Here is a 13088-nt window from a genome sequence, read left to right as displayed (position 1 = left end):
AACAAATCCATTTTTTTCTTTATTGAATAAGATTTCCCTGTGAGTTTACTGTGTAGAATTAAATGGGGGTGATTATAATTTGCTTTTTCATAATCATGAACATTCAAAAACCGAAAATACAATATCCAAAATTAACAACTTATTTGAAGTGTTTAAGAACAGACTTTATAGAGCAGTGTTTGAATAAGAAAGCTCAAATCCAAATTGTCAGTCTTTTATTATTTTTCTCTGTCACTTAGTCACTCATTTTTATCTCTTTCTCTATCATTAATACCTTCTCATTATTTTGATTATTGTTATTGGTATTTCTACTATGTTAATAGTAAGAAATGTAGAGAAAAACCCAAGTGTGGTAATTTTTCTATGAACAAAGGACTGAAATTTTAATCAAAATGTATTTATAGATAGATCAATATTTTTCAGCTTCCTTGCTATCACCAAATCCCATTTACAAAGAGAATGAAGAGCTATCTTCCCATGATGATGAAATTTTAAAATCACCAGTATCTACTACTAGCTGTCCTTTACATATATTTTTTTGAGGGGAGTACTGGGGATTGAACCCAAGGGTACTTAACTACTGAGCACATCCTAAGCCTTTTTCTGTGTTTTTATTTAGAGATGGGATCTCACTGAGTTGCTTAGGGATTTGCTAAATTGATGAGGCTGGCTTTGAACCCCAGATCCAATCTCCCAGATCCTTCTGCCTCAGCCTCTGGAGCTGCTGGAATTACAGTCGTGTGCTATTGCTCCTGGCTGCTTGCATATATATATATATATATATATATATATATATATATATATATATTTTTTTTTTTTTTTTTTTTGGACAGTTAGTTAATCATAAACTTCAACAATTTTTTAACCACTGTCTGTATAATAAATAATGCTTTGGAAGTTTATAACTTTTTAGTTTTTATAAAGCTTTCATATATAGTATTCCAACTACATTGACAAGTTATTTTATTGGATTGAACCTAATGACTATCACATAAATCACATGATGTCTTTGTTATCCAACTACAGACACGGTCAGTGATGGAAATTGAAACTATTTATTCTGCAAACCCAGACATGATAGCTGTGATATCTTTTATCAGCACAAATAACTAGTTGCTGAAAGGACTGGGCAGCTTCTTCACCCCTTCTCCCCCAACTCTTCATTAGACCCCAAAGATTGGATTTTGTTATCACCTTCCTCTTTTTGTGTTTCTCTCTGAGCTACCACTTGGAATGGCCTAAGAATGAAGGTGTTGGAAATAATTCTCAGCTTCCCTTCTTACCAGTATGACATAGGTTGGAATGGGAAGAAGTGTCAGTTGGAGCTTTGTGTGCACAGACTAGATCTATGTACTCCTGAGGTGGGGTTGCTGCAGTGTTCTATGAGATGAGTTCTGATGGAGGAAACTTAGGTCTAATCAGACCTCAGGGGTTTTGTTTGGTGTATACTCTGAAGAAATTGGATGGACACACACCTAGGGCCCAGCAGTTGCTTATCTCTGTAGGGAGTCTGAATCTCAGAAGCCTCCTAAGAATTCTACTCATTTCACAGGGGAGCTGATCTTCCACACATTCTGCTGTTCACCTGCACATCTTTCCTGGGCTCAGTCCCTGAACATTTTGATAAGTTCCTTGTTCAGATTCTCACTCACTTCAGCTGGTCACAAGAGCCACCAGCTCAAAGGAAAAGCAAGTTGTGCTGCCCCTTTGCTTTTCTGACTTGAATCCCCTGGGGTAAAATCTTATCTAGACCTGTTTCACTCCCATTTAGCTAGGTACACTCTAGGCCACACAGTAAGCATTCTAACAGTGTTTGCTCAGATCTCCTCTTTCTGGTAACAGACACTGGAGAAAGGCCACCTCAAGATGAATCCACCTTATCTGTCCCCAGGCAGTAAATAAACAGCACTTTTCAATCACAAGTGCTCAGTGGAGCCTCTGGATCAGCTAAGTTCATGTTGCTTCTCTGATCTCAGGTTTTTTTTCATATCAAATATCCACTGTGTTTCTCCCTTCATTTTTCATTTCTCTGTGGTAGACAGCACCATTATTACTGATTTGGCTGCTTCCACAGTTTGGTTTCAATGTAATCTTGTTTGTTTAATAAACCCAAACTTCTGAGTCTCTGAGACACTCTGACTGTTCAGTATTGAATTTTAGTGAAATCCTTCTTTCACCCACCTCACTAAGAAGCAGTATTCTCACTGCTTATATTTTGATCCTTGGAGAAACTAGAAAGGCATCCTTCCTCTAATCTGACATCTTGTATGCCCTCCCTCTTCATCTTTTTTGATGGAACAAATGTTTTATTCACAGGAAATGGAAGAATTTGTACAGAGTTCTGGAGAAAATGGTATTGTGGTGTTTTCTCTGGGGTCGATGGTTTCTAACATGCCAGAAGAGAAAGCCAATATAATTGCATTTGCCCTTGCACAGATTCCACAAAAGGTAAGAAAAAGTGCCCTCTTAGTGGCCAAATATGTAAAAAGTCTGTTAAACTTTATAAAGGGTTTGCTTATTGAAGCATCCTTTGTGAAACATAACCTATTGTGATATCTCTAGTTGATCTCAGAAATCATGTTTTAAACAAAAATATGTGTGGTAATTCTAAACAGTAGAGAGTGTTGAATTCATGTTAATATTAACATTGTGATCATAAAAAATATATTTTACAGGTCCATTGTGAAATTTAATTGTAAGGGTATCACAGGCATTTATTTACACAGGTACCACATTCGTCCCTGCTACTTCTTCCTTTTCCTTGCAGGATCCCTGAGGGCACCATATACACCGCCAATGTTATCAGAAAGCTATACAGAGTTAACTCATAACTTGACCACCACAATAATGCTAAGCAGGTATTGAAGAAGGCTGATTTTTATCATGATTTTAGATACCCCAGGCATTCCCTTATTCCTTGCTTACCCTCACTTAAGTATAGGATTCTTTCCATGATATTCTACTTTATCTTTGGCTCAGAACAATGGAGTGTGCCAATACAGACTGAACTTCTGAAACTGTAAGTCCAAAATACATCCCCTCCCCATTAAAAAAACTTTAAATTTATTTAATAAACTACTCCTGGATTTTTGAAGAGAAAGGCTATGCAAATCATTGGGCCAAATTTCCACTCAGTCACATGCATTTGTAGAAAAAGAAAAAAACAGCTTGCACTAGTGGACAGGATCCTGACAATGTCTGAAAATTAGAGAAAGTTTAGAGATTATTTCTGCTTTGAAATGGACCCTGTGCATTATGAAATGTACCCCAAAGGACTTTTTCTTCTAAAACATCAGACTAATACCTTTTAAGAAGAAAGCAGAGAGTATAAGGAAGAGTCAAGCAGAAGCAAGACTGGCATGCGGTGAAATTCAAAAGTTCCCACCTCCATAAATGCTTTAATACCACAATTTCTAAGATAACCACTCTTGTGGTCTTTGAGTGTTTTCCATCTGCTCTGTAGTTTCCTATCTGATATAGGCTTCTCCTAATCACCCAATTATTTTTCCTTCTGTAGACCTAAATTTACTTTGCTGCTCCCATTGCATATAGAACATATGAAATTATACTTAGAAATTATACTCTAGTTCATAAAGATTGCTTTTAATTTCCAGAGTCAGCTCCTTATTTTGTTCCTGGACATAAAAACATCTTGGATATATATAATACTACTAACAAGATTTGTACTGCATCATTAAATGATTACACAGTTTTAAAACATTTAGCAACCTCACAATTTTGAACTTTATTTCAATATCCATGTAATTATTTGTAAGTAGCAAATGGGTTCTCCCTTTTAAAACTTAAAGAATTTCCAAATTCACCAATATTGATAGAAGTGTGGGTTAAGGTCCATAAGTACAAGTAAAAGGTTTCTTATAGGTAGTGATTAATAAATTGATGTCAAATATAAGTTACCTGTAATTCCTAGTTAGTATTAATTTATTTCTAACAGTAGCTGACTGCATTGGTTTGCTTTTATGTATAAAAAACAATGCAAACTGAAATAAGCATCTTAAACAATACATGTCCTGTCTAATCTATGTTACTCACAAGAAATAAATGTAATGATATTAATTTGGAAAATGAAATCTAGGATTAAAATGCATAAAACAATATAATTATGGTGTTTTAGTTTGTATTTTCATAATTCTCGTTACTTAAAATTGTACTTATTTCCTTATGTGTTAAATGTTGAACTAGATGATCTCTTAAATTTTTAGAATGCAAACATGATATAACATTAATCTTTAAATCATAGAATAAAGTACATTCTTTACCAAACAGGTCATCTGGAGATATCAAGGCAAGAAGCCAGATAAATTAGGACCCAACACTCGAACATACAACTGGATCCCCCAGAATGACCTTCTTGGTAAGACTCTGAGATAATTCCTAAAAGCATGAGTACCATCAATCTGGATGCTTACAATTCAACAGGAAACATTTTATTCAATACTTGTTACTTAAAAAAAAATCATAAACAATGTTCAACTTCTTTTTAATTATTTTCCAGGCCCAGGGATGGTTTGAAAAAACAAAGCAAAAAGCTGCAATTTTAATATACACCGTCATTATATACAGAATCCAAGTTATCTTTATTTCTGGTGCAATTACCTCTGCAAGAATTTTCAACTCAGTTCGTGGATTGTCTCTCTGTGTTGTTGTATGTCTTTCACTTATTCTTTCTTCTCCTGCAGGTGTATTTCAAATACCTTTCAAAATGGCAGCTAGGATTTTTTTTTTATGGACATTGACTCTTTATTTTCTCCAGAAATTGATGCACAATCTTTAATATGAAGTGCAAACACATTTTATAATGAAGTGTAGTCTGTCTTTTCTCTGAATTCAGTACCATCACCATTCTATTCTCTGCTGCTTTGGACATGCTGCATAGCAAACTTAGCCACTTCAGTTTTTTAATGAGATAATATGCTAACATGTCCTTCATGACCTTATTTTCCAAAAGTGCATGTTGATTCTTTTACTAAAAAATATTGTATTTTTTCTACTTATTAATGTTGTATTCAATATTCAAGTCTCAAGTCATGTACTCTCTCTTTCATGTAGTTTTTGGTTAGCACTCTAGTGGACTAAGGTGCTTGTTCCTTTGACATATGAAAACAATAATTAATGCAGGGTCATGTTTATAATAATTTGTCATCTAAAATACACACTGATCCCTTTAATGTCTTCTAATACACATGTCTCATGTTCTTTCTAAGATTTACATTAATAATTTTTCTGACATTAAATCAATTCTAGGTCATCCAAAAACCAAAGCTTTTATAACTCATGGTGGAGCCAATGGTGTCTATGAGGGGATTTACCATGGGATCCCTATGGTGGGCATTCCTTTGTTTGGGGATCAAGCTGACAACATTGCTCATGTGAAGGCCAAGGGAGCAGCTATTAGGTTGGAATACAGAACACTGACAAGTGCAGATCTTCTCAAGGCCTTGAGGATGGTCATTAATGACCCTTTGTGAGTATAACAACTTTGACATTGGGTAGTATTCATAGAAGGATTATCTTTTCATCAATGAGTATAAATTTTAGCCCATTTTGAGGAGGGTAATTTTTTAATTAATTAATTTATTTTTATATGACAGTGGAATTCATTACAATTCTTATTACACATATAAAGCACAACTTTTTATATCTCTGGTTGTGTACATAGTGTATTCACACCAATTCATGTCTTCATACCTGTACTTTGGATAATAATGATCATCACATTCCACCATCATGAATAACCCCATGTTCCTCCAACCTCTGCCCTATCTAGAGTTCCTCTATTCCTGCCATGCTTCCTCTCCCTATCACACTATGAATCAGCAGACTTATATCAAAGAAAACATTCAGCATTTGGTTTTTTGGGATTGGCAAACTTCCCTTAGCATTATCTTCTCTAACTCCATCAATTTACCTGCAAATGTCATGATTTTATTCTCTTTTATTGCAGAGTAATGTTTCATTGTGTATATATGACACATTATTTTTATCCTTTCATCTATTGAAGGGCATCTAGGTTGGTTCCATGGTTGTGCTATTGGGAATTGTGCTGTTGTAAACATTGATGTGGCTGTGGAGGAGGGTAATTTTGATAGAATCGTAAGATTCAATCCATATTAAATCTATTTTCAACCAGTTTAACCATTACTATTTCATAGTTATATAAAACTTCAAATATCATAAGTATTTCAAAGTTGCATTGATCTTATAAATTACATAGGTAAATGATTACTGCACCATTTCTATACATACACAAAATGTTTACCATATAGAGACATTTGCAATGAGGATTTAATTTTTAAATATGACAGGATCGACACAAGAAAAGAATGATAAACTTATAGAGATATGACAGTATCTTAAATCCATACTTAAAATTTCTGCAACCATAAATTATTTTACTCAAAAATTATTTCATCAGTATTAATATTTTCACAGATTCTAATGATATGTAACATACAATATACCATTTATATCTGAATTAAAAAGTGTGAATTAAAATTCAAATACATTTGATATTTCCATAGTTATAAAACTCTTAAATACTATAATTTTTGTAAATTTTATCACAACAGAGAAATGTGACAATGCATTGAAGTCATTTCTTATTGCCTCCTAGACTAGGCAAACTCCATTTATTTTTTATCTCTATAGATCATCCTATTCTGAATATTTCACATAAAAAGATAATAAAAATTATTGTCTTTTTCAATGGTTTCATTCACTCGTATTGTTAGTTTCATCATACTTTGCCAAGGGTCAGCCTTTATTGTTTTTTATTGTTGAATAACATTGTGTGGTTGGAAATATTCAAAGTAATTTATCAATTCATCAGTTTATAAAGGTTTCTGTTTTCAATTTTGATTATTATGAACATTGTGTATAATTTTTATGAACATAAGTATTCACGTCTTCTGGTAATTTCTAGTTTTAGAACTGTTAGGTCATATGATAATTTTATATGTATTAACATCTGCCAAACTATTTTTCAAAGTAGTTGCAAAAATTTTTGCAGCATACAAGCAATATAAGAGAATTCCAATTTTTCCATATTATTTTTAGCATTTATTATCACCTGTTTCTTTTATTGTAGCTATCCTAGTAAAAAGGATTGTAGCTCACTGTGGTCTTGACTTGCATTACATGATAGCTAAAGAGCATCATTTTATGTGCTTTTTGGTCATTCACTTATCTTCATGAGAGAAATGTTAGTTTCAACCTTTTGCTCACTTTTAATCAGGTTATTTATATTTTAATTATTGATTTTTAATATTTCTCCATATTTTATGGATATAAGTCTCATCAGGTATATGGTTTGCAAATATTTTCCAAACATTCCATATGGTTGATTTTTTTAACTTTGTGGTAATATTAGAAGCACAATAAAACTTTTTTCATGATATTTGATAAAACAAAACTTCAATAATTAAACTTTTCCATACTGCAAAAGGAAATTATATGGAGTACATATAGTTTCAAGTAGAATGACTGTCTTCAACTCAACTCTCATTTCACCTAATGCTAGTATTATTGTTTAAGGAAGGTATCACTTAAAGGACAAGTTCAAAACTACATTTCCAATAAAAAAATCATAACACAATGAATAATAAAAATACTCTGAGAGAAATTAAGAAAGAATGGGAAAAGAGACATAAAACAATGTATAAGTGAAAAAGCGAATACAGATTAAAACATCAGACTTAAATATGAATATATCAGTTTTACATTATGTCCTAAAAGACTTTCATTTCCCTAACAATCTCTCCTCCTTCTCCCCTGATCCCTTTCCTCTTGTATAATAGTCTTCCTGTTACTTTTATATCACCTACCCTGCCAGATTCCACATGTGTGGGGAAACATGAAATATTTGTATTTCTGATTTTTTTGCTTATTTCACTTACTACTGAAATGTATACTTCCATCTATTTTCCTACAAATGACATATTTCCTTCTTTATGGTTCAAAAATACTCTCTCTCTCTCTCTCTCGCTCTCTCTCTCTCTCGCTCTCTCTCTCTCTCGTGTGTGTGTGTGTGTGGTGTGTGTATGTGTGTGTGTGTGTGTGATATCACATTTTCTTTATCCATTCATCTGTTGATGGAAACCTGGGCTGGTTCTATAATTTGGCCACTGTAGATTGTAGAGTGAAATATGAAGAGTGAAATGAAGAGTGAAATATGCAGGTATCTCTATAGTATGATAACTTTAATTCCTTTTGGTATATACCCAGCAGTGGTATATCTTCATTAATTGGTAGTTCTATGTTTAATTTTTTGAGGGAATTTCACCCTAATTTCTATGTTAGCTGCACTACTTCCAATTTCCACCAACAGTATATAAGTATTCCCTTTTCCCTGCATCTTTGCCAACAATTATTTTATTTGGATTCCTGATGATAGTCATTCTGACTGGGCTGAGATGGAATCTCAGCATAGTTTTAATTTGCATTTTCTTGTTGGCTAAAATGTTGAAATCTTGAACGTTTTTAAATATATTGGGTTATAGTCAGATTTTTCCCCCTGTGGCCAAAATACCTGACAGGAATAGTTTAAATTACAGAAAGAAAATTTTATTTTAGATCATAATTTTAGAGGTTCAGTTCACAATCAGCCAATTTGATTGCTCTGGGCCTAAGATGAGGTAGAAAATCACAGCAGAACATCACCACAGAGGAAAGCTACTCAGCTCATGGGAACCAGGAATCAGAGAGAGAGAGAGAGAGTGATAAGGATCCAGGGACAAATATAATGCCCAACTTTACACCCCCAGTAATCTCCTTATTCCAGCCACACCCTAGGAATAGTTACCACCAGGAATGCATTCACTTCCATTCAAATGAATTAAACTGCTGATGAGGCTGTAAATCTTATCATCTAATTATTTCACCTCTGAACATTTCTGCAGTATCATATGAGCTATGTGGGGGGATATCTTATATTCAAATCATAACATGTCTGTTCAGTTCATTGGCCAATTTATTGACTGGTTTATTTGGAGAATATTTTGGTATTAAGCCTTTAGAATTCCTTATGTAGTTTGAATATTAATCCTGTCAGAAGAGGAGAGGGCAAAGTTTTTATCCTATTCTATAGGCTGCCTCTTCACTGTGGTGGTTGTTTTCTTTACTATGCAGAAGCATTTTAATTTGGTGAGTCACATTTTTTGATACTTCCTATAAGTTTCAGAAATATAGGAGTCCTGTTCAGGAAGTCATTGCCTGTGCCTATATCTTGAAGTGTTTCTTCTTGTTGGTTCAAAGTTTCAGATCTTATACACAGGTCATTGATCCATTTTGTGTTCATTCTTGTACAGGGTCAGAGTTAGGGATTAAGCTGCAGTCTTCTACATATGGCTCACAGTTTTACCAGCACCATTTTTAGAAAAGGCTTTCTTTTCTCCAATGTGTATTTGGGACACCTTTCTCAAGAATCAGATGGCTATAGCTGTCTGGGTTTATTTCTTGGGCTTTTATTATATTTCACTGTTTTGTGACTCTTTTTATCCCACACTATTTTATTTTTGTTATTGTGGCTCTGTAGTCTATTTTAAAATTGGAAATGTGATAATTCCAGCATTTCTCCTTTTGTTCAGAATTGCTTTGGATATTTGGGGTCTTTGGGGCTTCCATATAAATTTTATGATTTTTATTTTAGTTCTGTGAAGAATTCCATTGGTATTTTGACAGGGATTTTATTAAATCTGTAGATTGGCTTCAGCCAGATGGCTATTTCAACAGTATTCTTTCTGCTGATTCATGACTTTCCATCTCCTAGTATCTTCTTTCTTCAATATTCTATAAATTGTATTGTACAAAACTTACACTTCCTTGATTACATTTATTCCTACTGATTTTTCTTTGAAGGTATTGTTGAAAAATGATTTTCTGATTTCATTCTCACTGAGTTTTTTATTTGTATATTTAAAAAGCTATTGTGTTTTGTGTGGTGATTTGTATACTGTTACTTTCCTGAGTTTGTATTTCATTATGAGATTTAAGTCTTCTAGTTGATTCTTAAGGATCTTCTAATTGGCATTACATATGACCTGCAAATCCTATAATATGATCCAATAGTGGGTACATAGGTATCCTTACTTCACCATCCCTGCAAGTTAATTTGATACTTCCAGGTGATCACTTAGGATATGGTGTGTTTTTATTGTACTATTGGGGGCATATTTTAGAAAATGTAATGTATTTTATGTTATCAAGACATACATTTAAAACAACATAAAATAATAGAAGAAATGCCTATGACTGCTATGCTAATATGGCCAAGAAAAGTACCTCTGAGGAGTGACATGATAGCCATGACCTTAGCCATGAGAAAGAAGCAAGACTGGGGGTAATGTATGAAAGGATGCTCAAGGAAAAGCAAGATGAGATTATAAAGTAGGAAGGTGTCAAGGGAGAACACATTGGTGACACTGGGGAACAGGAAAAACACACATGTGCCTAAAACACTGAAAACTAGGAAAGGACCCACAATATGATTCACTTATCCCACTTCTCAGTATATATTCAAAAGATCTGAAATCAGTATACTCTAGGAATTCAACTACATTGATATTTATAGTAGCACAGTTCACTGTAGCCAAGCTATGAAACCAATGTAGGTGCCCTTCAACAGATGAATGGATAAAGAAATTGTAGTGTATACACATAATGGAGTATTGGTCATAAAAGATGAAATTATAGCACTTGCCAGTAGATATGTAGAACTGGAGACTATCATGCCAAGTGAAACAAGCCTGTCTCAAAAAGCCAAAGGTCAAAATTTTCTCTCATATGTGCAAGTTAATACAAAATAATGGGGTGCATCTGGGGAGAAAGGGAAAAAAGAAGAGAGAATTTTATCAAAAGAGAGGAAAGATCAATAGCGTGAACAAAGAATATTGAGGAGGAATAAGCAGGAACAGGAAAAGGGAAGAAGAGTGGAAAAAATCTGGCTAAACTTTATGTGTACATTTGTGGATATATGACAGTGAATCCCAATATCAATTATATGCAAAAAAATGCTAATTAAAAAAAGTATAAATAAATTTCAGAAAGATCAGTAGAGTAGAGAGAGTGAAGCAAAGGGAGGGTATGGGAAGACAGGAGTGCTAGGGGCTGAGTTAGAGCAAGTTATATTTCTTGCTTTTCCTACTAAGCATAAAACTACCTGTTTACCAGATGATCCCTGCTACACTGTAATCTTACACCTACTGAAACCCTTTTGTCTGTACTGCTATAACTAAAGCAAACACAGGCTATTTCTATTGTTACATATAACTAAAAAAAAGTCAATAAAAATAAAACTAAAAGTACTCATATGCCTAAATAGAATGAGTGAGAAAAAAATGATATCAGAAATCATGGCCAGTGTCTAACCTATCAGAATCTACTAGTACAAGAATAGACTTCAATTTTATTCTACTTATGATGAGAAGTCATATGAAGATTTTGAGCAGGATAGCTTCATAATTAGATGTGTATATTTTAATAATCCCAAACTGGTTACTGAGTGGAAAATATAGTAAAGGGTAAAAAAGAAGAGGAAAAACAGAGAGAATAGTTAGGAAGCACTGCACACCATGATATGATTCCTCTTTAAAAGCTTCAAGGTGATCTTTTACAAATTATGTGCTTTCTCTCTCACTTATTGGACTCAGAATGGTTCATGAATATTTCCTCAGATGGAATGAATTTGACTCACTTTCTTGAAATGCCATGGGCACATTTGAAATATTTATACATCAGAACATAAGTTAAAATCAGACATTAGATGGTGACAAAAGAAAAAAACAAATCATATGCAGGGCAAGTCTCTGATAATTATTTTAAATCATCCATATGGCACTTGTGAAAAACTTTCATTGACTTGATGTGCTTAGACAGATTAACTTATTTTCAATGTTGATCATTTTATGTTTCACCTTTAGATATAAAGAGAATGCTATGAAGTTATCACGAATTCAGCATGATCAGCCAGTGAAGCCTCTGGACCGAGCTGTCTTCTGGATTGAGTTTGTCATGCGCCACAAAGGAGCTAAACACCTCCGGGTTGCTGCCCATGACCTCTCGTGGTTCCAGTACTACTCTTTGGATGTGCTTGGGTTCCTGCTGGTCTGTGTGGCAACTGTGATGTTCATCATCACTAAATGCTCTCTGTTTTGTTTCCAGATGTTTTTTAAAACTGGAAAGAAGAAAAAAAGGGAGTGATTTTATGTAGGCCTGGCTCCTCCCGTTGCTCCCATTAGAGGAGGTTATATGGCCAGGTTCCCACCTATCCTAACAACTTTTCACAAATCACTTTGTCAAGTCAAATTTTATCTTCATGAAATTCACTCCCTGTGTAAGAGACAGAAATATTTCAGTTCAAGGAAAAGTTATTTGAGAAAATAAAATTAAATCATATGCGTTTATATTGCCATTTGTTTCTGTTTTGTAGCTTTCACCTCTTTGAAGATACAGTTCACTAATTAGAGTGTTGGGATTTGCCTTTCCATTGATTTTCCAGGAAACTGGAAGTGATGCTTACCTTTCATTGTACATTGAGCCCCAGCATCCCTCTTTCCTGAAAGATGAAGGAAACAAAGTCATTTGTCAGTGGCTTTAGAAATGTAGTGATGCCTACCTGCTTTTTCTTATCAAATGGGAGTATGTGGAAAATATTTGGTTTCATGAGCTCACTCATTTATGCTCTTAGCCCTTTAAAAATGTTCACCTAGATGTCCTCATTTTCACTCCCTCTTTCGGTGAATATATAAAATATCAATTTTTTGATTTTTGATTGAACAGAGCAGAAGGATCTGACTCTAACAAAGAAATAGCCTGCGTTTGCTTTATTTATAGCAGTACATACAAAAGGGGTTGCGTAGGTGTAAGATTTCAGTGTAGCAGGGGATCCTCTGGTAAACAGGTTGTTTTATGCTTAGCAGGTCACAGCAATCTCTGCCCAACTCTGGAGAGCTGTTGTTTGATTAGGACTCTTGAGCTAAGGCAGAGAACCAGCATGATCAGGGGTTTGGGAATTTCACACAGGATTTCCCAGGAAAGCAGCTTCCCAGCCTTATGTTGGCTCAAACAAACCC

At 34.1% G+C, this 13088-nt stretch overlaps 1 protein-coding gene across 1 annotated transcript in view; it reads left to right on the top strand.

Annotated features, from left to right (window-relative positions):
• LOC124082289 (UDP-glucuronosyltransferase 2B17) overlaps positions 1 to 12419 on the top strand; it is an 18961-nt gene extending 6542 nt beyond the window's left edge. Inside the window, exons 3-6 of the mRNA XM_046428750.2 lie at positions 2317 to 2448; positions 4288 to 4375; positions 5266 to 5485; positions 11937 to 12419. Coding sequence (XP_046284706.1) covers positions 2317 to 2448; positions 4288 to 4375; positions 5266 to 5485; positions 11937 to 12216 — 720 coding nt within the window. The 3' untranslated portion in view covers positions 12217 to 12419. The remainder of the gene's footprint in view (positions 1 to 2316; positions 2449 to 4287; positions 4376 to 5265; positions 5486 to 11936) is intronic.
• Positions 12420 to 13088: the final 669 nt, after the last annotated feature.

Source organism: Marmota monax, unplaced genomic scaffold, assembly GCF_021218885.2.
Source record: "Marmota monax isolate L192 unplaced genomic scaffold, Marmota_monax_Labrador192_F-V1.1 WCK01_AAM20220418_F8-fsc00132, whole genome shotgun sequence".
In the NCBI taxonomy this organism is placed as follows: domain Eukaryota; kingdom Metazoa; phylum Chordata; class Mammalia; order Rodentia; family Sciuridae; genus Marmota; species Marmota monax.
Note: the sequence above shows the minus strand (reverse complement) of the source record. Positions and strands in the feature narration are given on the sequence as shown.